Consider the following 25179-nt stretch of genomic DNA (forward strand, 5'->3'; position numbering starts at 1 on the left):
GGAACAATTTCAAAGTAATAGGACCAGCTACTATTTTTGTTTTTTTATGAAGTGGTAAGTTCTGGTTCCATTTGGCTCAGACACAAAGATTTGCTGTAGGTAGGTATTGAGTTTATGGACAATTTCTGGTATTGATGTAGGATTCCAATATTTGTTCCTCATGAATATCAAGGACTTTTTAATCAGAGTAGCCTACTACATTTCTGGATTCAAAAACTTTAAATGTGACTCTTTTTTTGGGGTGAAGGGACACATGGTCTCACTATGTAGCTCTGACTGGCCTGGAATTTGCTCTGTGGACTAGGTTGGCTTCATAAACAACCATCACCTCTTCCTCCCAAGTGCTGAGTTTAAAAATGAGTGCCACTATCCTTATTTTGCTTTTTTCTTTTTAAGATTGCATTTATTTACTGTGTGTGAACACCAGAGCACACATGGAGGTCAGTGGGCATTTCTCTCTCCCCCTACGTGGGTTCTGGAGCTCCAATTCAGGTTGCCAGGCTCACCAGCAAGCATTGTACCTACTGAGTCATCTTCCTGCCCAACTTCATTTTTGTTAAGATGGTATTTCAAGCCAGACAGTGGTGGTGCGTGCCTTTAATCCCAGCACTCGTGAGGCAGAGGCAAGTGGATCTCTGTGAGTTCTAAGCCAAGTCTGGTCTACAAGAGCTAGTTCCAGGACAAGCTCCAAAGCTACAAAGAAACTCTGTCTCGAAAAACCAGAAAAAAAGAAAAAAAAAGGAAAAAAAAAAAGATGGTGTTTCCAAAAAAAAATTCAAGCAAATGTTTTCATTAAAATCACAAGTTTGAAAGTTTGTCTGTTTTATTAACCATTATCAAGTTACATTTACAAAACTGTACCTATTGTTAAAATGTTTTTGTTAGGGAATTTACTAATTGATTATACTAACTCATGTTTTATGGGGTTTTTGGTTGTTCTTTGTTGCTGAAATGTAAGGATCTCAGTCTGTAGTCTAGGCCAGTCTCCAGCTCATGATCCTGCCTCAGCCTCCGAGCTCTGGGAGTGCAGCCACCACACCTGATTGTGTTCAGTTTTTATAAAAAGAGAGCTCAGAGGAAAGTCGAACGTCATGGACTGTGATCCAGAGGGGAAAACAATTCTACAAAGGACTGGAAAGTAGGAAAAGGAGAGAGGCTTAAAATAAAACCAACCATTTAACCCATTTGTAATAAACTTTATAGTTTGCATAAACCAAAGTATAAAAACGTAAGGCACAGTGAATAACTCCAAACATCACAAACCAGCTGCTGCCCAACAAGCAGCAAAAGTAAACTGAGGAACCCGGAGCCTTGGCAGGTGGGCCCGCTACTGTAATCACCAGCTATGGTGTAAGCTGAGAACTAGCGCTTCAGGAAAGATGCTCTCGTGGGTCGCCTTGCATCACCCGCCTTCACCTCAGGACCAGGTGTCTGAGGTGACACCGCATCAAGAGGAAGACGTCAGGCCAGCATGTCTGAGCAACTTAAGACTGGGTTTTAGTAAAGTGTAACTGATAGCGGCTTTAGTTACACAATCTAAGGATAAACCTCTAAGGACTAAGTCACCCTTGAAGGGAGTTCACCAGTCACAACTCCAAGGAAGACTCCATACTTGCTGAGCTGTACAAATTTCGGTCCAACTGAAACTTTGACTCAAACTTTGAATATCCAGTTAGAAAAAAATCCGACTTTCAGGTGAGCCTACTGAGAGCCCACTGGCAGGTCTCTACAGCGTGCTCCCCTGTCCACATTTGGATTGCGCACATCGAAGACAGAAAGCATCCGGCTATTTGGAAGGCTAGTTTATAAGAGGTAATTTCTAAAGGCTGTGATCAGCAACTAGAACATTGTCCACTTTCTCTTTATCCACATTTGGTTATAAATCAAAGTTAAACAGATAAAAGGTTCTAAACATATGTAGGAATATTTCTTAAATTACACTCATATTACACAACTCTGTAAAGGATAACCTAGTAAGGAGAGAGAGGGCTGAACCTGGTTCACATCAACTGTCCAGCTCACTGCTATGACTTCAAAATGGTAAACAAGACCAACCTGGTACCAATTCCACATCTCCCCGCTACCCTGCCTGTGGTGCAGAAAGGGCTGAGTAAGTCTGATATACCCAAGGTGCCAGCCATGGGGCAGTCGCTGGGGACCAACGCCAGACACAACTCCAAATTCAGTGACCAGTGTTAATCTGTGATCAGAGCAAGCTACTAACTACTGAAAATTCGAGAGTGGCGTGTAGTGAAAATGAGAACCATCTTAATCTTCAATACATTCAGCATTTTTCCATAAATACTCTCAACAAAGCCAGGTGGTGCTTGAGCAGAGGCAGGGAGATCTGTGAGTTAGAGGCCAGCCTGGTCTACAGAGCTGGGACAGTCAGGGCTACACAGAGGAACCCTGTCTCAAAAGAAAAAAAAATCTCAACAAAAAGGAATCCACAGTGCTTCCATCTTGCTGCTTTTATTACACATTGAACTATCCTTGGTGTGAAAGTGATGATTAGGTGTGTTACATGCACGGAAGGCAAGGCATGAAATGCAGGGAACTTTACTCTTGGACTGTTAGGATTGATTATTATTAGCTCCAAAGATGAGTTATCAATACTTACCTTTTTTAAAAAAAATGCCCCACAACAAAAACCTTAATAAACAATTTAACTCCCTTTTTAATGCACAATGCCTTCAGTTTCTGGTTTTGTTTTGTTTTATTTTGTTTTTTGAGACAGAATCTCACTGGCGAGGCTAGAGCTCACTATGTTGACCAGGTAGGCTTTGAACTCACACACAGAACCACAGGCCTCCCTAGTTATAGGATTAAAGGTGTGTGTTATCACGCCTAGCTAAATGTCCTTTTGTTTTATAAAAGATCATTTTAAAATCAAAGTGCTGGGCTTAGTGACAGAGCACTTGTTAGTGTATGTGAAAGAAGCCCTGGGTTTACTCCCTAGCACAGGGCCTGCGGGGGTGGGGCGATCCCTAATTTACCATAATAAAAACATCCCAACTTCAGATCTGACTGTGATAGATAGAGCATAAAAATGAAGAAAGATTTTCCCTTAATAATTTAAAATATAAATAGTTGTTTTCAGTCCCACTAAACAAAATGTAAAAAGTTCCTGATTGACGTTTAGGGTGTAACACTTAATATATGTCATTTCGTCCTAAGGTGGGACAGAGGTTGGCTGTTGTTTCCGTTCCGTAATTACTTCACAATCTTCCTCCATCTCAAAGTTGACGTTCACAAATGAGCTGGACACCACTGTTTCTGGCTGATCTGTCTGTACGATGGAGTCGGCCTGCATTTTGTTTTGCTGGAATTGTCTTTCTGCTTCTTCAGACATCCTATTTTCCTCTTCTTCCTCCTCCTCCTAAAAAATGGGAAATGTCAGTAGTTACGATTCTAATGCCCAAAAGGCATTACATACATATGTCTTCTCTCAATAGCATCTTTTTCTTCAAAAGTCAAATTTAGTGTCTAAGACAAACTTCTGGGGTTGGGGTGTAGCTCAATGGTAAAGTGCATGCTGGGGATTTAACACCACACACGGAGGGAGGGAGGGAGGGAGGGAGGGAGGGAGGGAGGGAGGGAGGGAAGGAGGGAGGAAGGACTATCACCACCAAAACAAACCTCTTTCCCTTTCTCAATTAGTTATTTTAAAAGGTGGACGGCCCAGCACTACTTAGCTAAATTAACTTACCCAGTAAAGTAACAAATGAGCTACTGTGACACTTTAATTATACGGTGTCATCCTATTTAGTAACAGGTTGGGTCATTCATTAATGGTTAGTTTTTCTCTAAGCACTAATTAAGGTACAGATGATCCAGGTCCTACCCTTAAGACTTTGCAGTTAGAAAGGATGACACCAAAGCTGCACTACAGAGGCTACAGCGACACCTCTGGTTCAGAACTGTTGTATATGGGGGAGGGGACAGTCTCTGGACCCTGAGATACAAGTACAGAATGAGTAGCCTCTCAGGAGGATCATCCTGAGATAGGTCAGACTTTAGAAGCCTCTGAAGTTTTCAGTGTTTTTTTCTCTGTTTTTGTTAAGAACACGTTTGAAGCCACACAGTGGAGTAAAGGTGACCTCCAGGCACAGTCCTCCAAGGACAAAGCTGAATGAATAAAGGAACAAATGCGTGCAAATGCTGTGTCCACGCCTCTTCTGGCCTTCCCTGACCTGCTGCTCCATTCCCTTGAAGGCCAATAACACACTCTGGTTTACCGCGTGCTTCCCAGGGTACACTAGGGGCTCTTCGGAGCATTTTAGACACTAACCCTAAGAAGAGATGCAGTTCTCATGAAGACAGAGACTTGAAACTTGGAGAACTCTGTAACTACCTCACTACTTACACAGGGTGGGTGGTATTTCTCCATTTTTAAAATGACAATACCAAAGGTATATAAAAAAGATGAAATTAATACACATGAGGCACCTCATTTATTAGCACTGGCAAATGAAACCTAGCACAGGTTTTATACATTTACCTTAGGAAATCCGAATTCAAAAATCTGTTAATAAACTAAAGAAGCTATATTCAGTGGCAGAGCCCTTGTCTGGCATGTGTAAAGTCCCATGTTTGATGTCTAGCAGCGCAAAAAAAACACAGGAGCCACTTTTTTGGCTCCAGAGTGACCACACACTCATTACGGAGCTCGTCAAGCCTTGGGCAAACCATCAATCAAGCAAGAAAAGGAGACACACCTCCTTCTTCATCCGGTAATACTCATCAATGGCATACTGGTATTTGGGGGTGCTGATGCCCAGAACGGATGCAATCTTCTCTCCAAGAAAGTCACACACTAAAGACGCAAAAATTAAGAGACATACAACACCATCAACATTCCTTGAGCATTTTATGTAGTACTAAGTACAAGAGTTACTGTTTTATCCTTAAACCTGACAGATTTATCACCCTATCTCCTCACTTCCGTCCTGGACACCCGGCCTGTTCACATTCCTATTTTTGCATGTTTGTTTAGAGAACAGTATCTCGCTAAGCGACAAGCAGATTCAGAGTATGTAATCAGTGATGCTCCACCACCTCCGCAGTGCTGGGTTCAGATGTGTTCTAGGCCAGTCACGGCTCTGCTGTCCGCTTCTCACCAGTTAGAGGGCTCTCTTTAGTAAAACCCGCTGTATTAGAAGGTTAGGGTATCACTGGGTGACAGCTACCGTGGCTTCCTCACCAGACGGTGTGGACCCTTCAACTGTGAGCCGGAACAGACCTTAAATTGCTTTTGCCATATATTCTGTCCAGCCAAGATCAGCACCAAATACAGAAGGCTCTGGCGGGCAGTGAGAGGTCAGGCTTAAGAGACGGAAGGTTGCCAAAGCGATAAAAGAGCTGTGTGTGAGGTTTGTACTCTTCCGTCACACCGAGCAGTCTCGAACACAATGTGTATTCGAGCCGTAATTTGCTCTAGTTAAAAAGGAAAAGACAAAAATAGATAATTAAATGGGCAGTGGTGGTGCACACCTTTAATCCCAGCACTCAGGAGGCAGAGACAGGTGGATCTCTGTGAGTTCAAAGGCAGCCAGGACTACAGGGCGGGTTCCAGGACAGCCTCCAAAGCTACACAGAGAAACCCTGTCTTGAAAAACCAAGACAAAAGTTATCAAGTAGCTAATTAGAAACAGTAAATTTTATGATTTAAACATTATTGGCATAACCACATAAACTGATAATTCACTTCCTTCAAATATCAGTTACATTTTCATTTAAGAAGGGAAATATTGCTGGAACATAGCTTAGTGGAAAAGTTTTTGCCTAGGATGTACAGGGCAGATTCAATCCTCAGTACCATAAAAAAAAAATACATGGAAGAAACCATGCATTGCCATAACTACATAACAAGGAAGAAATGGTAAGATGCTAATATGCAAGGAAGAAATTAAATACTAATAAAAGTTAAAATACAAATGGCTTATAATAAGGCTTTAGAATAAGCAGTAGACACAATGAGATTAACAGCAGTAGAAAAACAAATGGTAAAGTAACAGAACAGGAGGTAACAGGGTCAAAACATGACAATCGTGTTTACACTAATGGTGTCATTTTCCGGGGGTGGCTTTTATTACTCTACTTAGGGAGGCAGCATATTGTGTGGAGGTCAGAGGACAACTCAGCAGGAATAAGTTCTTCCCTGACAGGGTTTCCAGGGATCAAATCTGCCTGTCAGTTTTGTGGCAAACACTTTTACCTGCTTAAGCCAACTTGCTGGCCCTAGTCTGTTTTTTAACACAACTCCAAGCTGCAGAAAGTTTGTACAAGCTAGATAGTGTTGTTCAGCGCTAGCTGGCTACTCCAGAGGACAATGTAGTTCCCTAGCTTGTTTCTTCTTCAACAGGAGCATCTCACTTGGTAAAGCTCCTGTGAGGAGAACTTACTACGGCAATCATACGACAGTCACACAGAAGCGCGATACCTGAGAGGGTGGAGGTGGCGGCCCGAAGCATGTGGAACCATAAGTAGGGGCCCCAGGGAAGCTTTGTCTGCAACAAGAAAGTCGGGTTAGCAACATCCACCCATCGCCACTGTCTTTAGACCATACAGGCAGAAATCCAGCCCGATAAAAACCTAAGTGTTTATATCCAAATTCCACAAAGACACTTCACCTTATTCCACATAATTTCCACCACCTTTACCCACGGAAGGACCAAAAGCAGATTCAGCAATGGAATGGCAATGTAACTCAGTCCATGCTGCCTACAAACTCTACAGCCTTTCTCCTGCCTTGCAATGTCTTCATTCTTCAAAGCATATTCAAGAGGGTGAAGTATCCACAGAAATACCCTTGGGCACATGCCTAACAAGTAACATGTAACGTTACAGCAGGAAAACTCTGCTGGGGAAATTACGGTAAATAAGGGCATAACAAGTGGACTTTCAGTGGTGAAAAACAACTGGAAGGAAGGGCTGTTTGCCCTTTCTTCTTTCTTTTTTTTCTTTCTTCCTTCCTTCCTCCCTCCCTTTCTCCTTCATTCTCTTCTCTTCTCTCTCTCTCTCTCTCTCTCTCTCTCTCTTTTTCTCTCTCTCTCCCTCCCTCCCTCCCTCCTTCCCTCCATCCCTATTTACTTTGAGGCAGGGTCTCACTCTGAAGCTCTGGCTGTCCTGGAACTCAATATGTAGACCAGGTTGGCCTAGAACTCACGGAGATCTGCCTACTTCTGCTGTCTGAGTGCAGGGATTAAAGGCGTGCAGCATCACGGCCGGCTGCTTTCTTCTCTTGAAGGATAATCACACACCTGAGACAGTTTACTGCATTGGGCAAAGGCCGCTGGCAGAATGCTTCTTACAGCAAACTAATCTCGGTTCTTGCTTGTGTGGAGGCTGCCTAAGATAATGATGCCTTTAATGACAGAACTGACACTACAGACATGCTTCGCTGACAGATATTTTTGTTTATATAGAGCCTGCATTTGGATGCATTAATACTTGTTCTTAAATTGCTTTCAAGGAGAAAGAGAAATTTCTTCATGATCTTTTTAGTGAAGATATATTCGTGATTATAAAGGTATTAAAAAGGCAACCAAGAACACGTCTGAAGACTGAGCAGAGTCAGATTGCAGACCTATTATTTTATCCCAGCGCTTGGAAGGCATAGCCAGAATAACGACACTTTAAATGTGAGGCAAGCCTCGTCTATCAACTTCCAAGGCATCTGGGCTACAGAGGATGCTGTCTCCGAAAAGACCGAGTGGACCTCATCTCGTGATGAAAGCAGGTCTGCCGGGGGTGAGGAGATAACGCAACCGGCAAAGCATTTGCCATGCAAGGCTGAGGCCCTGAGCTCAATTCCCAGACCCCATGAAAAAAGCCAAGCCTAGTGGCCTGCACTTGTAATCCCGGCACTGGGGAAGGAGACAGCAGGACTCTGGGGCTCACTGATCAGCCGGCCTATCCAGTTGGCAAGCTCCAGGTCCCAGAGAGACCCTCACTCCCGAGGAACAACATCTGAGGTTTATCTCTGTCTGGCCTCCATATGCAGCACACAAATGAGTGGCCCTCTCTCCTCTCCCCCACACAGAGCATACGAAAAACAAATGAGCGAGGTGGCTTAGCAGATAAAGGCACTCGGTGCCCAACCTGACCACTTGAGTTTGATGTTAGAGACCCATACGGTGGAAAGAAATGAGTCTTGCAAGTTGTCCTCTGACCTCCACATGTACTGTGTTATTCACATGCCCCACCACAACATATACAAGAGTGTGTGTGTGTGTGTGTGTGTGTGTATATGTTCTGTGTATACATAATATATGTGTATATATTATAATATACACATATTATATATGTATGCTATATCTAATTATAACGTGTGTATGTTATAGAATGCATGCGTATATAATATATAACAAATATATGCATATTATATATGCACATATATTATGTGCATAAATTTTAAAACCGTACAGGGGTTGGAGAGATGGCTCAGTGGTTAAGAGCACTTGCTGCTCTTCCAGAGGACCCACATTCAATTCCCAGCACCCACATGGCGGCTCACAACTATCTGTAACTCCAGTTTCAGGGGAATCTGACACTCTTGGTGAATAAATAGACAAAACACTCATACGCATAAACTAAAAATTTTTTTTAAAAAGTTTTGAAGATAAGACACAGAAGCAGCTTCCTCCTTGCAAAGATAATCCATTATTAAGTAAGCACTACCTATTCTTATTGACTCCCTGGCTCACATCTGGAACTGTCTAGATTGACAGCAAGAGGGTGCTCTTGGGGATGAGGGTTACTCTAAGGCCTCTGTTTAAGACACTCTGACTTTGATTTACAGTAAGCAGAACAATGACAGAATAAAAGGGACTGAACCAATTTCCTTTTGTTTCAGGGTCTTTTTGTTGTTGTTGGTGGTGTCTGTTTGTTTTTTGTAACAGGGACTCTCTAAATAACAATAGCTGTCCTGAACTCACTATGTAGACCAGGTTGACATCAAACTCATAGAGATCCACCTGTCTCTTGAGTTCTAGGCATAAAAACATGTGCCACCATGCCTGGCATAATTTTTATAACATGTAATGAAATTTCTATAGTATATACCAGGTTGTACGAGAAAGAAATCACTCAGAAAAGACCCAAGCATATAGACCCAGGCACGTAGAGCCTGCTGGCAATTCCAGCACAACGGCAGACAGGTGGCCTGCAGGGCTCGCCACCCAGCCCTGATTCCAGTGAAAAATCCTTTCTCAAACAAGGCAGGCGGCTCTGGAGAACAACACGTGCATACATGGGTACACCAACACACATGTGAGCGTGCACACACACAGACGGCAGAAAGCACACCAACGGTCTCACTGGACAGCTCTGCTGAAGTTGTTTCTAGGACAGTAACGGCCAGCACTGAACCAAGGATTACCAAAGAACCCAGCTCTGGCTGGGGAGGCGGGCGGCACCTGTCGTCACCACAGTTACGCAGAAGGAGCTTACCCAGCCGTTATTTGGACATGAATGTTGCTGAGCCAAAATCACAGGTGGCTCAAGGGTCTCCCCAGAGCCATGTCACCATCCCCATCTCAGAAGCACCCAGCTGGGAGTTCACTGTGGGTCTTCAAGGGTTTTAGTTTACAGGGAAAACCCCACATTTTTAAAAATTATTTATTTATTTATCTATTTATTTGGATTTTCGAGACAGAGTTTCTCTGTGTAGCTTTGGTGCCTGTCCTGGAACTAGCTCTTATAGACCAGGCTGGCCTCGAACTCACAGAGATCCGCCTGCTTCTGCCTCCCGAGTGCTGGGATTAAAGGCGTGTGCCACTACCGCACATTTTTTTCCTCTAAAAATGTGTCTTTTGTCTTCCCCCTCAAGACTTTGATTTTCAAACAACTCTGTGGGTAATAATATGGCCATACTCCCTAAATCAATAGTTCTCAACCTCCCTAATGCTGCGCCCCTTTAATACAGTTCCTCATGCTGTGGTGACCCCCAACCACTAAGTTATTTCATTGCTACCTGTCATTTTCTCCTGTTATGAGTTATAATGTAAACGTCTGCTATGTAACCTTTGTGGGGATTGAAACCTACAGGCTGAGAACCACTGCCCTAAACAGACCTTCAGAGGCAACATGATCTTCACTGCCTTCTCTTCAGAAACTGACAAACTCATTCTAAAATTCACACAGTATTTTTAATATTTATTTATTTATTTATTTATTTATTTATTTATTTATTTATTTATTTATTATGTTCTGTCTGTGTGCATGCCTGCAGGCCAGAAGAGGGCACCAGACCCCATTACAGATGGCTGTGAGTCACCATGTGGTTGCTGGGAATTGAACTCAGGACCTCTGGAAGAGCAGGCAATGCTCTTAACCTCTCAGTCATCTCTCCAGCCCCCTCACACAGTATTTTTTTTAAATAATTTGCTTATTCTTATTTTATGTACATTGGTAGTTTGCGTGCATGCATGTCTGTGTGAGCTGTCAGATCTTGGGAGTTATAGACAGTTGTTAGCTGCCACGTGGGTGCTAGGAACTGAACCTTGCAGTGCCCACCACATGGTATTTTAAGGGACCTAGAACAGCCAAAACAATTTAGAAAAGAGGAGAAAGCAAACAAGCCCAGGATTCACATTTTCCAGCTTCACACTCTACAGCGGACATAGAACACCTGTGCTCCAGTGATCCGGAAGACGAGACACAAGGAAGGGTCCTGGCATGAGAACAGAGGCACAGACCCGGTGGAGGGACTTAAGTCCAGAACAAAACCATATTCAGTACTCAGAGGACTCAACAAGGCCACCCAGGACCACGCGTGGTGGTTTGAATGAGAAAGCTCCCACAGAAGCTCATGGATTTGAATGTTTGGTCACCAGGGAGCGGCACTCTTAGAAAGGATTGAGAGGCGTGGCCTTGATGGAGGAAGTGTGTCGTGGTGCTGGAGGTGAGCTCTGAGGTCTCAAAAGTCCATCGCGAGAGCATGCGTATTGTGTGTGTGTGTCTGCCATCAGATCAGGATGTAGGGCTCAGCTGATTCTCCAGCACCATGTGTGGTGATGTTTTGTCTGCGTTTTAACAAATAAAGCTTGCCTGAAGATCAGAGTGTAAAGCTAAGCCACGAGAGGCCAAGCAGTGGTGGCACACACTTTTAACCCCAAAACTCGGAAGACAGTGGCAAAGGGATCTCTGTGAGTTCAAGGCCACCCTGGGCTGTGTGAAGACAATCCAGTCTATAAGAGAAACAGAGATCACACAAAGCTGATCCCAGCACTTGAAATCCCACTCTTAATCCCAGCACTAGGGAGGCAGAGACAGGAGTGATATGTCTGGGCAGAGAGAAGAATAGAAGGCAGGAGCTCATTGTAGTCTGGAGATGCAGTCTGAGGACAGGATCGCCCCTCTGGTCTGAACATTAGTAGAGGTAAAAGGTCTCTCTAGTGACTGACCACTCTGCTTCTCTGATCTCTCGGCTTTCACCCACTAATGTCTGACTCCAGGTTTTTATTAATAATTAGAATTCATGCTACATCCATGTCTGCCTGTGTGCCACCATGCTTCCCACCATGACGATAATGGACTAAACCACGCAAACTAAAAGCAAGCCCTCAATTAAATGTTTTCCTTTATAAGAGTTGCCGTGGTCATGGTGTCTCTTCACAGCAATGGAAAACTAAGACACTGCTCAGAGGGAGAGAGCAGACTTTATGAGTTACACTGTACGTCAGGGAAAGCACATGGCAGAGTACCAAGTCTGACCCTTACCTGCATCAAATAGAAAACTAATTCAGAACAGATGTGGCTGCTTGTGACTCTGCGCACACCTGCAATCTCGGCACTTAAGAGGCCAAGCAGGAGGATCTTCTTGAATTTGGGACAAGCCTGGGCTACAGGCTGCCTGAATGGACAAACTATACACAGTCAGCTTTATTAAGCAGCCTCGCCTGGCCTGGAACTACTGCGGCATCTAAGCTGGCCTTGAACTTGGGACTTTCCATGCCCATGCTGATACTACAAAACTTTAAAAACAAACATAAGAATTAAATAAACATAGGAATTAAATCTCTAACCAAGTGTGGAGGCATGCATCTTGAATCCCAGCACTCAGGAGACACCTTTTTCTGGCCTCTGCACACACATGGTACATAGACAAACACTTAGGCAGGCAAAATACCCCAAACACAGAAAATAAAAATAAAAGTTAAAAAAGAAAATTAAAGGGCTAGAGAGATGGCTCAGAGGTTAAGAGCATTGACTGCTTTTCCAGAGGTCCTGAGTTCAATTCCCAGCAACGACATGATGACTTGCAGCAATCTATAATGCGATCTTAAGCTCTCTTCTGGCATGCAGGCACACATGCAGACAGAACACTGGATACATAATAAATAACTCTAAAAAAGAAAATTTTTAGAAGAATGAAAAATGATGCAGCCACCATGAAGTGACTGGACAAAGTTCCTCAGCTGTGAACCGGTTAGCGACTGCACTCCTGACCACACTGCCAGACATAAAACATGGTGACACAAAAGCCTGTATTCACAGCACCATAATCATGTGACCCGAACAGCATAAACAACCAGTTTCCACTGACAGACAAAGGAATGAGAAAAAGGTGGTACATTCGCACAATAAAGTATTATTTGGATATTACGTAATATAATAATCTCATAAAAAGGAACAAAGTACCAACACATGCTATAACATGAATGGACCTTGAAAACCTCAAGCTAGATGAAAGGAGACAGTCAGGAAGGACACACATCTGCTCAGAACACGGAAACCAATCTACGGGCAGAAGGATCAGCGATTGCCGGGAAGGAGGCAGGACATGGAGGGCAGAAGGCAGAAAGCGAAACAAAGCTGTTCAAGATGACGTGAACGTGCTAACCTGACCGAGGCTGTGACTGTGGGTCTGTGGATATGCCAACTGCTACTAAATTATACCGGCACAGGTGAATCTGTGTGCATGAAAGCAGGGGTTCAACCAAGCTTTTTTTTAAGAGACTGAATCCGTAGGAGGTAGGGACTCTGCTTTCTAGGACAACGTGACACTTTGTTTCTGTGAAGATACTGGGTAGCTTCTGGGACAATTTTTTTTCTTTCTTTTGAGACAGGCCCAGACTGACCTCAGACCTGCTATATAGCTGAGGCTGGTCTTGAACTCCTGATCCTCCTGCCTCCACCTCCTACCTGACAATGATGTTTAAAGCCATGGATATAGCTGGGTGGTGGTGGCATTCACCTTTAATCCCAGCACAGGTAGATGGATCTCTGGGAGTTTGAGGCCAGCCTGGTCTACAGAGTGAGTTCCAAGACAGACTTCAAAGCTACATTGAGAAACCCTGTCCTAAGGGGGAAAAAAAGAAAAAAGAAAACAAACAAACAAGAAAACCATTTTAAAAAACAATTATAGGACTGGAGAGGTGGCTCAGAGGTTAAGAGCACTGACTATTATTCTTCCAGAGGTCCTGAGTTCAATTCCCAGCAACCACATGGTGGCTCACAACCATCTATAATGAGATCTGGTGCCCTCTTCTGATCTGTAGGCACACATACAGAACACTGTATACATGATAAATAATTAATTAATTAATTAAATAAATCTTTAAAAAAAAACCAATTATAGATCTCTTCAGAGTACTTTAAAAGAAAAACATTTACCCAGACGTCCTTCCACCATCCAGATTACCACTAATGTTCAACATATCTGGCTACTCTGAGCATATTATATGAAATCCTTTGAATATTCTCTCTACTAGAGAATTTGGAATTTTGGAAGGGTTGGGAGGTTTAAGACAGGGTTTCTTTCTGTAGCCTTTCCTGTCATGGAACTAGCTCTGTACACCAGGCTGGCCTCGAACCCAAGAGATTCGCCTGCCTCTGCTGCCTGAGTGCTGAGATTAAAGGCATGCGCTGCCACCACCTAGCTAGGATTGATTTTTTTTTAATAGCCAAAATTTACGAGCTAAATCTTATAAAAATTAGCATGTCTTAAATATAAGTTCTAAACTTAAATATAAATGTATAAATGTTAAATGTGTTTCTAGGCTTTATTTATAGCACTTTTGAGAGCCTGGTTAATCATAGAACATTTATTTGTTTATTGCCTGTATCCCCACTAGCATACAGTTCACACGAGCCACCGCCCCATGACCAGCATCCACACCAGCGCCTCTCAGAGGGGCCTACAGTAAACGCACGCACGATCAATGGACTTCACTCCCTCGAAGGACACGCCTTTCTGAGAACTGAAAGGGACTAGGATTCAAATGATGATTGCGAGAATCTTGCATGAATTCACACTGATAAAGAACCCTGATTCAGGCAAGCACAACTGGTGTAGGCTTGAGATGTCGAAAATATTTCCATCCAGATTGTGTAAAAAAATAACGTTTTCCCCCAGATGGTAACGGACGGTACAACTACAAATGGTCCTTCCCGTCCACTGTCCAAGGAGCCCAGCCCGACACCCGCAGCAGCACACGTACTGGGTCAACGGTGGGCAGCACATCCTTCTTCTCGAGGCCGTCGACTTCATCCTCGTCGGTGCTGTACTCCTCCATGGTTTCCCCGCTAACGAAGTGGATGACCCTCCGCGGAACTCTCTTCTTCTTCCCTATGACTCCCAGCTCCACATTCTCAAAGCCCCTTTCGCCGCTCATCTAGAGGAGGGAAAAAGTGGAGAAGGGCGTTGAGTGGGTCTTTCTTTCATCACACAGCTAACAGATATAGGCTTTATTTTTTAATTAATGCACTTATTTTTTTATTTTCTTTGCATTGGTGTTGTGCCTGCATGCGTGTCTGTGTGAGGGTGTCAGATCTTGGAGTCACAGATGGCTGTGAACTGCCATGTAGTTGCTGGGAATTGAACCTGGGTCCTCTGGAAGACCAGTCAGTGCTCTTAACCCCTGAGCCCTCTCTCCAGCCCATTTGCTTTATTTTAAGGGCCAACGAAACTAGACAAATCCTTCAGCGATTTTTAAAATATTACGCAAACTTAGGGATTCCTAAATCCTTTTAAGACCACGAGGGTGTCGAAATTTAGTAAGTCTCTACAGAGATAAAGGGCTTCTGGGGAGAAGGTATTTAAAATGGGGGAAACTTCTTTTTCAGATTTACTTTTATATACATGAGTGTTTTCCCTGCATAATATATATGTGTATCACATGTGTGCCTGGCCCACACTGGACCCTGGACTGGGAGTTATGGATGGTTGTGAGCTACCACGGGGGTGTTAGTGACCAAATCCACCGTCCTCTCTGGAGGAACAACAAGAATTCCTAACTGCTGAGCCTTCTCCCCAGACTGGGGGATTAGGGAGAATTTTACACATTGTGCCAAATAAAATCTGAAAAGTCCTCAATGTTCTATACCTGAACTTTCAGATAATGTGATCATTAGTATATATGTGGCAACAGGTTTTTTGGGTTTTTTTTTTAAACAAAGATCTACAAATTTCAAAACTACTTATAGGAGACTGGTGTGGTGGCACATGCCTTTAATTCCAGCACTCTGGAGGCAGAGCAGGCAGATCTCTATGAGTTCTGAGGCCAGCCTGGTTGACAGAGTGAGTTTCAGGACAGTCAGAAACAAAATCTGTCTCAGAAACAAAAATCAAAATACAATACAAACAAAAACTACTTCTGTATGGAATTCTAAACACACCCAAATTTCATTATGAGAGAATTATTTACTCGGGTTTTGTTTTTGTTTTGTGTATGTGTTTAGGCTGAACTGACCTCGAACTTGCCACATAGCTGAGTATCACTGAATATAATTGGGAAATTTAATCCTTTTTTATCCATCAACTGAGTAGTGGGATTATTCCGTTTGGGAAGTATAGAGGGGTGTGTGTGTGTGTGTCGGGGGTGGGGGTGGGTGATACATGTGTTGGGCACGTGGAGACAGGATTACTCACAGTTTAGGAAATGCAGGTGTGTGTGTGTGTGCGTATGTATGTGTGTCGGGGGCAGGGGGTGGGTGATACATGTGTTTGCACGTGGAGCCAGGATTACTCACAGTTTAGGAAATGCAGGTGTGTGTGTGTGTCGGGGGCTGGGGGTGGGTGATACATGTGTTGGGCACGTGGAACCAGAGGACAACCAAAAGTGTCATCCATCATTCCATCATTTTTTTTTCTGTTTTGTTTTTATTTATTTATTTTTTTAGGGTTTTTTTTGTTTTGTTTTTTCAAGACAGGGTTTCTCTGTGTAGCCCTGGCTGCCCTGGAACTCACTTTGTAGACCAGGATGCCCTTGAACTCACAGAAATCCACTTGCCTCTGCCTCCTGAATGCTGGGATTAAAAATGTTTGTCACCACCACCTGGCTGTCACTGTTATTTTTTTAAGACAGGGGCTCTCATTGGACCTGAACTCTCCAAGAAGAGCAGACTGGTCAACAAGTCCTGGAACCCACCTGCCCCAGCCTCACCAGTGCTAGAATTACCAACTATTTTTAAAAGGTATGTTCCAGAGATGGAACTCAAGTTGTCATACTTGTCCTATCTAAGGCATAAAAACTATCATAAATTTTCTGTTAATCTTGACTTTTGACAGTTTTTAAAATCTACAAAAGAGAAAGCCCAAAACATGATTCATAGGGTTTTCTGCAGTACCAAAACTACATTAAGTATAAAACCAAATTTTGAGTAACATCCTTGGTATGTTAATAATTTTAGTAGCATTTGTCTTGTTCTAATTATCTCATTTCATATAAAAGATTTAAGACAGATGTGGTAGCTAGTGCAAGCCTATAATCTCAGCCTTTAGGAAGGAGAGCCAGGAGGATCAGGAGTTCAAGGCCAGCCTCCACTACACAGTAACTTCTAGACCAGCCTGACCTACAAGAGATCCTATCTTAAAGATCAAACAAAAGAGGGATGTGGAGATGGCTTAGCCCTTGCTCCTCTTAAGAGGACCTAAGTACACACGCTGCTCACAAACACCTGAACACCAGATCCAGGGACTCTGACACCCTCTTCTGGGCTCTGCAACAGCAAACACACAGACATGCATGCAGACAAACACCCACAAAGAGAATAAAATTAAACATTGTTTTGGACACAGTCCAGCTCAAATTTTAGCCTGATCATTTTAAGTAAACTTTGTGTAAAGGGCGAGTAGTATTATCTTACGTCTTGCAGCCCAGCTAGTGTCTTTCATAATGAGCTCTGCAACGTGGGCAGAGAGAAACCGCTTATATGGACACTATATAATGTGTGGACATGGCTAGATTCCAGTAAAACTTAGCATGATACAGTGAGTGCCTGGATCCGGCTCCTGGCCTACAGCCTGTGAACCAGACTCGAAAGCAACAAACTTATGAGAGACTCGGTGCTCTTAACTGCCGAGCCATCTCTCCCGCTTCTTAATTTCAAGATTTATTTATGTGTCTGTGTGTGCATGTGTGTATCATGACATGAGTGTGCTTCCAACCTGAATTTGGGGAACGGGGCAGTGAAGGGAGGTATCACCAGGAAAAAACAACCAAAAAAATAACTTGGAACAAATTTTTCAACAATTATAAATAAAAACTATTTTCTGACTATTTCAGACATTTCACTTCTTACAGATACTAAACCTTTATGTGAGAATACTTTACTGGGCGGGGGGGTGGGGTGGAGGGGGAGAGCTGGATCAGAGGCTCAGCAGGTAAGAGAGCAAGTGTTGTTCTCACACGGGAGCCGCATCGTGCCTGACAAACACCCGTAACTCCACTTCCTGGGGATCTAATCACTCTTGTGGTACACATACATACATGAAGGTAAAAACACTTATATGCATAAAATATTTTTCTGTCAGTTAAACAAATTACAAATTTTATAAGATCTGAAAACACAACTTTCTAATACCAGTAGAGTCTGAAATGAGATGTCCATTAACATATTTCATGGTTAGCTAGACTGTAATCTTGAGTGTCTGGAGCTGTGGGATTTTTTGTTGTTGTTGTTTTGTTTTTCAGACAGTCAGTTTCTCTTTCTCTCTCTTTCTGTATTCCTGGTTGCCCTAGAACTCATTGTGTGTGTGTGTATGTATGTGTGTGTGTGTGTGTGTGTGCACGCGCGCGTGCTGGCCTGGAACTCAATATGTAGACCAGGCTGACCTCAACTCACAGACCTCCTCTTGCCTCTGCATCCTGGTTACTGGGATTAAAGGCGTGCGCCACCACACCCAGCTACAAGACCTGTTTTTAATAGCATTTGTCTTTTGGTAGATGCCCACAACACTCAGACCTTCTTTTAAAATGAACGCAACACCTAGAATTACTCTGTCACCTTCCTCAAGCAGGTTTTCAGTAACATGGGCAGGTATCCTATCCTCTGGCTGACAACAGCCTCAGCACAGTAACAGCAGAACCTCTGCCTAGTAACAGGGGTGCTAAATAAATGAAGAGCAGAAACCTGAGCCCCTCAGTGGGACTGAGGCTGAGATTCTGCTAAAAGTCTATTCAGAAAAGAGTCTGTATAAAATATCACATCTGATCCTAGGCGGCCTGGCCAAGGCCCAACTGAGAACCCGGATGGAGTCTACTGTTTCTGCTCCTTCCCTGCATGGGACTTCGGGTGCGGCTTTTCTTTCTTTCTTTCTTTCTTTCTTTCTTTCTTTCTTTCTTTCTTTTTTTTGAGATAGGGTCTCATTCTGTAGTCAAGGCTACTCTACAATTCATTATGCAGACTGAGCTGGCCTCAAATTCACAGAAATCCTCCTGCCACAGACACCCACATGCTAGGATCACAGGTGTGGCTCCCCACACCCAGGTGGAGTTTCTCCACCGTAACTAGGAATATAAGATGTCTGCAGTCTTCTTCCTCCCAGCTCACTGATGGCTTCTCAGAGACCTCTTCCTCAATCTGGGCAAACCCGGGGAGTTCCCGGAGGTGTTTTTACCACAGGAATGTAAGATTAAAAAAAAGAAAGAAAGAAAGAAAAAAAAACTCGGTAAATTCCAGGAGTCTCTATCCACGGTGAGAATCTGTGTTGAAAAGCAAGCAGCGGGTGCACACACACAGACACTTCTGTCGCCTGTGGGGCGGGCACCAGAAGAAAAGGCCAAGGGACACTCCTGTGAGGTTTACCTTTTTCTCCACAGCCTTTACTGTGCAAATCCTCTCTTTTTCAAACAGAGACTATGAAAACGGGAGCTGGAGAGATGACTCAACAGTTAAGAGCACTTGCTACTACCACTCAAAGGACCTGGATTCAGTGCCCATCAACCATGTCAGGTAGCTCAACCACTGCCTGAAACCTCGCCCCAGGCATCCTTCCTGGCCTACTCAGGGACCAGCGCACATGTGGGCCCACACACGAAAACACTGTGGTCTGGCACTTTCTTTCTCTTATGGTAACAAGATGCCATCTTGGAATGAGCCTGAGTCCTGGCAATTAACACAGGGGTATCTAGGTCTAAGGTGTTGGAACTGTCAGCACCCCTGAAGGGAAGGTTGGGAGGTCCTTAGCCGCGATTTCAGCTATCCTTCGTTTCTCCCAACTACGGGTGATTTGGGGAGATTCGAGACTATACAGAAAGAAAAAGTTGGTTACATGAGGGAATCCATGAAGCCACCAGCCATGATGGGGTGGGGTGTGACGGAGATGCAGCTGCCTGGGGTCACCCACGCTCTGGGAGTAACTCATCCAAGCTCTGTACGAAGGCCCAATAAACACACGGCCTCACCGAGACCAGAGCTGTGAGGAACTTGTATTTTGGTGTATCCTTGATGGCCACCTGGGGTGGTTGGAGGTGTTCTTGCGCCTCCCCAGGAAAAGTTAGCACAACTTAATATTATTAATCCAAAGCAAGAAGCCGCCCTGAAGTAAGAGGCAAGTGGTCTGAGTATCGATTCGCTTCCTTTGCGGTTGGGTCAGGCTGAAGCAGGGTGAGAACGCAGCGGCAGCCATGAAAGCAGAGAGCGGTGGGAAGTCCACCCCGGAAGGACCGTACTCCTGAGGGGGCAGCTCAAGACAGCCTGGCCACAGGGCAAGGCTGCTCTCAACCATGTCACACTGCAGCCCGCCCAGGATGCCGTCACACTGGCGGCAATCCTCCTTAGGCCTCCTAAGTGCTGGACTTACAAGCGGGACCTACCGTTTCCAGACCGTGCGACCTCCTTACACGTACATATAGTAAGGGGTGAGGGTAAGATTCCAAAGGAAGGGATGCTCACGTAGGGCAGGTTTTGTTAGCACATTACAACATGGAGTGATATACTCACAGTCGAACCACACTTCAGAAGTATCTGGCCAACATTCAAGTATTTATTTTCAAAAACGAAGCTGCTGAAAAAGCACCTTTCTCAGAAGTAGTTCAAAGTTTTTACTAGCGAAAATTATATATACCCCTGAAGTAGGGTTTAAAACATTTTTTTCTAAACCAGTGAAGACTGAGACATCAACCACCATCCACTAACGGCTAATTTGGGCTTACAATGTGGCCACTCACAACTGTTTTCTAGATTTGGGACAGTATGGAGAAAATGACGGCTCAAGGAATAAAAGCATTTGGTGCTTTGGGCTGAGCGCCTACCACCCAATTATAAATAAAATTTTAAAAGAATGTAAAACACTTCATTAGTAATTTTTATTACTTACATGTTGAAATGTTTTATACAAATATATTACAAAATATATTGAAGTGAGTATCACAGGATTATTCTACTGTCTTAAGGTAGCCGTTGACAAACTCCCCTTGTAATTCACAATTGCCGTTAGCTCCTGTCTGTGTGGGGCTGTGCAGATCATATCATCCGTGAATTGGGGATAACACCCATCCCCAGACGTTAATAAGAGGGTTAGGTGAACTGAAGACTAAAAGTCTCGGTGAGGGGTTGGTCTAGATCAGGCTACCTTATGTGAGCAGGCGGCAGTTTGCTGAATCTGGGCCCTGGGCTGGCTGGAAGGAGGAGAGAGAGCTAGCAGCACAGTGCATGCTTGTAGTGCGATGTTATTCACTAATCCCTGGTCCCTCGCCACCGCCAGGCCGACCCCGCAGACCGAGCAGCCCAGGGCTGCAGCCCCTGAATTCCAGCCACTTTACGGACAGTCTTTCCGGGACACGCCTGTTTTCTCGCGCTCGCAACCGGTGGCTGGAGCGTCACCCCGGAAAGCCCGGGCGGTGGAGGCCGCAGCGCCCCTCCTCGGCAGGCGATCCTTGTCCGAGCAAAACGAGAACACCGAGGGAACCCCCGAAATGTCTGGCGGAGATCTGTACCGGGGGCAGCGGATGGCCCTCGCCACCAACCTACCTGCCGCGTCGCGTCTCCGAACGCCGCGGCGGCCGCCGCCTCGGTTTCTCCAGCCGCCGCGCGGCCCGGTTCTCGGTCCATCGTGCAGCGGTGACACGGAGGGCGATTCGAGGCACGTTCCCACCGCCCGCACGGAGGCTCCCCCCCCCGGTCGCCCTGGGCGCCGGCCGCAGCACTCAGCCTACCCTCCCCGAGAAGGCGCGCCTGGACTGCGGGCGAGGGGCGGGGCCTCCGCCGCTTCCGCGGAGCCGGGGGGCGTGACAAGCGTCGGTCACCGCCCCACCTGCGCTGGACGCTGTCACCGGGGCCGCTGGCCCTCTGCGGACCGGGTGGGGACCCGACACACCGGTTTCTGGCCTGGTAAAACCAGAACTACTGGCGTGCGTGTCGACAGCTGAGTGTGCGCTCTAAAGCTGTAAAACGCACCGCTCCTGTTGTTACGGGTTTCATTCCTCACGAAATGTCCTTGAAATAAAAGCCCCCACGGGTGAATTTTGCTCACAGTATACTGGAAAATAGGGATATTTTAATTATTATAGGACTGTGTATAAAAAGAGATGTGGGAGGCACACTTTATTTTTCCTAGTGTTCAACCAAATTAAAGAAATCATAATTGCCATGATTGCTATAAGACTTCGTCGTTTTCTCTTTGAGACAAGGTCTCATGTAGCCCTGACTGGCATCGAACTCCCTATATAGACGGTGAACTTGAATTACAATTCGAACTCCATTTCCTGTGGACTGGGATTTGAGGCAAGTGCCACAAGGACTGCTGAGGTATTTATTAACTTACTACATACTTCGACATTACGCTAGTTGGAGCATTTCCAGGTAAATAGCATTTTATTAACAGGATCGTCTTCATCAATACGTACAACGTCAAAAAATAAAATATAGTACAGCATAGTGGTTCACACCTGTAACTGCAACACTCCGAGGAGGCAGGGGGACGGTCGAGAGGACATCTCTATTCACAGTGAGCTTGAGACCATCTTGGACTACGTGAGACCCTGTCTCAAATAATGATGTTTGTAAAAGTAATACATTTTGGCCACAGAACTGTGATGATCCGAAGTCCTCCGCCCCTCTTTCACACGTGCTTTCTCATACACAATCCTAAAGTAAATAATTAATATTCCTGTTTCCCAGCATACTAGGCAAAATTCACCCGTAGATCTTTCATTCCACATGCCATTTTGTAAGGAATGGACCATGTAGCTAATGAGTGGATCTTTAGAGCACACACTCCTCAGCTTTCCACGAACATACTTTTTTACAAATGTCTATCAAGCTGGCCTCAAAACCAGGATCTTCCTACCTCTCAGCCTTGGGACTACAAGCCCGGCTCATTTGATAGTTTTAAATTGTATTTTCATGCCAGTCGCAATTCACAAATATTTCCCAAAGTTACGGCATGCCTGTTATTCAGAATGGCAGCAGCAGGCGAGGCCCTAACATCCTCACATGATGGTTCTCTGTCGGGCACTCATCTCCTCACTCTGCCCAACATTACACTTCCTATCCTTACGGAAATCTACAAACAATAACAAAAACCTTTAAGCACAAAGTACAATTCCTTAAATCTTCACTAGAAAAACTATTATGAATACAACCAAATTAATTTGCTTGAAGTAAAAGAGTTATTTCATGATCTGATTCAATATGGTGACATAAAGAATGGATTCAAATAGTTCCAACCAACAAAACAAACTGTGGTAGGTTGAAAATAAGAGCCAATAGTTACGTTCTGTAAATTGGCCAATAAACAACACAGTTCCACACTGTATGAAATCTCTTCCCTTTTACTGCCATGTCGGCGATCAACAATCATTATTATTAAAATGTAGATATCTATAAATACATGGTATTTAGCAAATTAGCAACAAACATTAAATTACAATTTTCACTACTGAATTAGAATTGTTTTCATGGTTTACAACGACCATGTTTACTGAAAATTTAAAATATAAGTTATATTTCAATAAACTGGAAATACTTCCCTAAAAAATAGATTTTTAATACATGCAATTGAAAAGCAATTTATTATAAATCAACAACCCAAAGCAACAGAATACTGAAGAAATCCCAGTGGCTTATTTTGAACATTTATAGTCATTTCCAAACTGTTATAGCTCAACTAATGAAATTAGGCAATAAAGTCACATGCCAAAATATTTCTCCTTTCACACACATTTAAGGAAACTGGAACATGGACCAAAAAAAAAAACCTCCTGGAAAACATACTTTTTCTTAAAATTAGGTGCACACAGAGCTATAAAGATAAATCTGGATCTACCCACTGTGTGAAACCAGGAAAATAAAGTTGAACAGGAACTGAAAATAAGGAATATTCATCAAACACAATCTTCCAAAGACTTTTGCTCAGCTCCGTGTGCGTGCATGTGTATGTTTGAGTGGATGTGTACATATATTTTTTTTAAAGATTTATTTATTGTGTATGTAGTATTCTGCCTGCCTGCATGCCTGCAGGCCAGAAGGAAGCACCAGATCTCATTACAGATGATTGTAAGCCACCATGTAATTGTCAGGAATTGAACTCAGGACCTTTGGAAAAGCAGGCAATGCTCCTAACCTCTGAGCCATCTCTCCAGCCCAAACATGTATATATTTACTTGGGGCTATTTTTCAACTTATCCTACCCATTCAGCAGTATGTTTTCATCAGAGATGATACACAAGGTTAAGGGATAAAGCTCAGTGGTAGAGCACTTGCCTGGCATATGTCTGGGTTTAACCCCAGCCCCGCAACTGATAGTGGTGATGATGAAAGCCAAGAGTGTTGGGGAAGATGCGTGACTTTTCAGGTGCGTGACTTTTGTTTACTCTGCATTTGTTTAACTCTGTGAAGCTGTGTTACTGTGCCTGTCTAAAACACCTGATGGTCCTAATAAAGACATGAACAGCCAATAGCGAGGCAGGAGCAAAGATAGGTGTGGCTGCCAGGCAAAGGGTATACACAGAGGGAGAACAAGGGGACTTCAGGGATCAGCCATGGAGTAAGAGAATGGTAAAAAGCCTAGAGGCAAAAGGTACACAGGTTAATTTAAGAAAAGCCCTGGCATTCATAACTAATAATAAGCCTCTGTGTGTGATTTATTTGGAAGCTGGGTGGTGGGCCCCTCAAAAAGCCAAATGAGTAAAACATCACAAGAGAAATATGTCAACACTTTTTTGCTCATTTTCAGGCAAAAAGAAAATTAAAAAGCAGTGATTTTGTTTATAGAGGCCAATATACCAACCCTGTTAAAATCCTTTCTTGTATTAGTGCTTCTTTCTTAGAGCAACTCTAAAGTAACACTTTAATTATCCCTTTACAGATGAGGACAGGTGACACACGCTAATCTGCTCAACAGCACACGTGATGTGATAAAGAGTAGAGCCAGAATTTAAATCAGTACTGCTAGGCACCGTGGCACTAGCTACGTAGAAGCATGAGGCAGGAGGGTCTTTTGGGTCCAGGAGTTCAGTGTATACACACACACACACACATACACACACACACACATACACACACACACACATATACACACACATATACACCAACGTATAGAGATACATAAAATATTCTTTCAAGGGTTCTATTACTCATCTTTAAAAATCATAATTAATGTCTTATTACCTCAGGGAAAGCTCATACACTATTTCTATTAATACAATAACAAGATTAAAATTTTATAAAATTTTCAAGCACACATATCAACTAATGGAACCCACTCTCCAATTTTCTATCATATAAGTATCAAAATTCTGCAATTGTTTCTTATACAATTTTGGTAACAACTGAGATTACTACCCCTTACCTTGCCAGGAACAAAGTAAAGGTTGAAATCATATTAACAATAATTCTAATTTCCTTTTTGTCTTTTAAGGAGCATGCCTTCCTTTCTGCTTTTTGAGACAGGATCTCACTGCATAATCTTGGCTGGCCTAGAACTATGGAGACCAAACTGGCTTCAGA

General features: G+C 43.8%; 1 protein-coding gene across 1 annotated transcript; it reads right to left on the reverse strand.

The window, feature by feature from the left end:
• Positions 1–2456: 2456 nt before the first annotated feature.
• Fam177a1 (family with sequence similarity 177 member A1) lies at positions 2457–21415 on the reverse strand. The gene is made up of 5 exons (XM_048415799.3): positions 21202–21415; positions 14448–14621; positions 6443–6509; positions 4719–4816; positions 2457–3379 (listed from the first exon to the last, which is right to left on the reverse strand). The coding sequence occupies exons 1-5, from the start codon at positions 21280–21282 to the stop codon at positions 3173–3175; spliced, it is 627 nt and encodes a 208-aa protein (XP_048271756.2). The 5' UTR covers positions 21283–21415; the 3' UTR covers positions 2457–3172.
• Positions 21416–25179: the final 3764 nt, after the last annotated feature.

This window comes from Myodes glareolus, chromosome 11 (assembly GCF_982192425.1).
Source record: "Myodes glareolus chromosome 11, mMyoGla1.1, whole genome shotgun sequence".
Lineage (NCBI taxonomy): Eukaryota > Metazoa > Chordata > Mammalia > Rodentia > Cricetidae > Myodes > Myodes glareolus.

Excerpts from the sequence above, each read along its gene's own strand:
- Fam177a1 (XM_048415799.3), bottom strand. The coding sequence starts at position 21,282 with ATGGACCGAGAACCGGGCCGCGCGGCGGCTGGAGAAACCGAGGCGGCG. Across the intron at positions 4,817-6,442 it reads CGCCACCTCCACCCTCTCAG|TGTGTGACTTTCTTGGAGAG; the intron begins GTATCGCGCTTC and ends TTGCGTCTTTAG. Across the intron at positions 3,380-4,718 it reads ATTACCGGATGAAGAAGGAG|GAGGAGGAGGAAGAAGAGGA; the intron begins GTGTGTCTCCTT and ends CCCATTTTTTAG.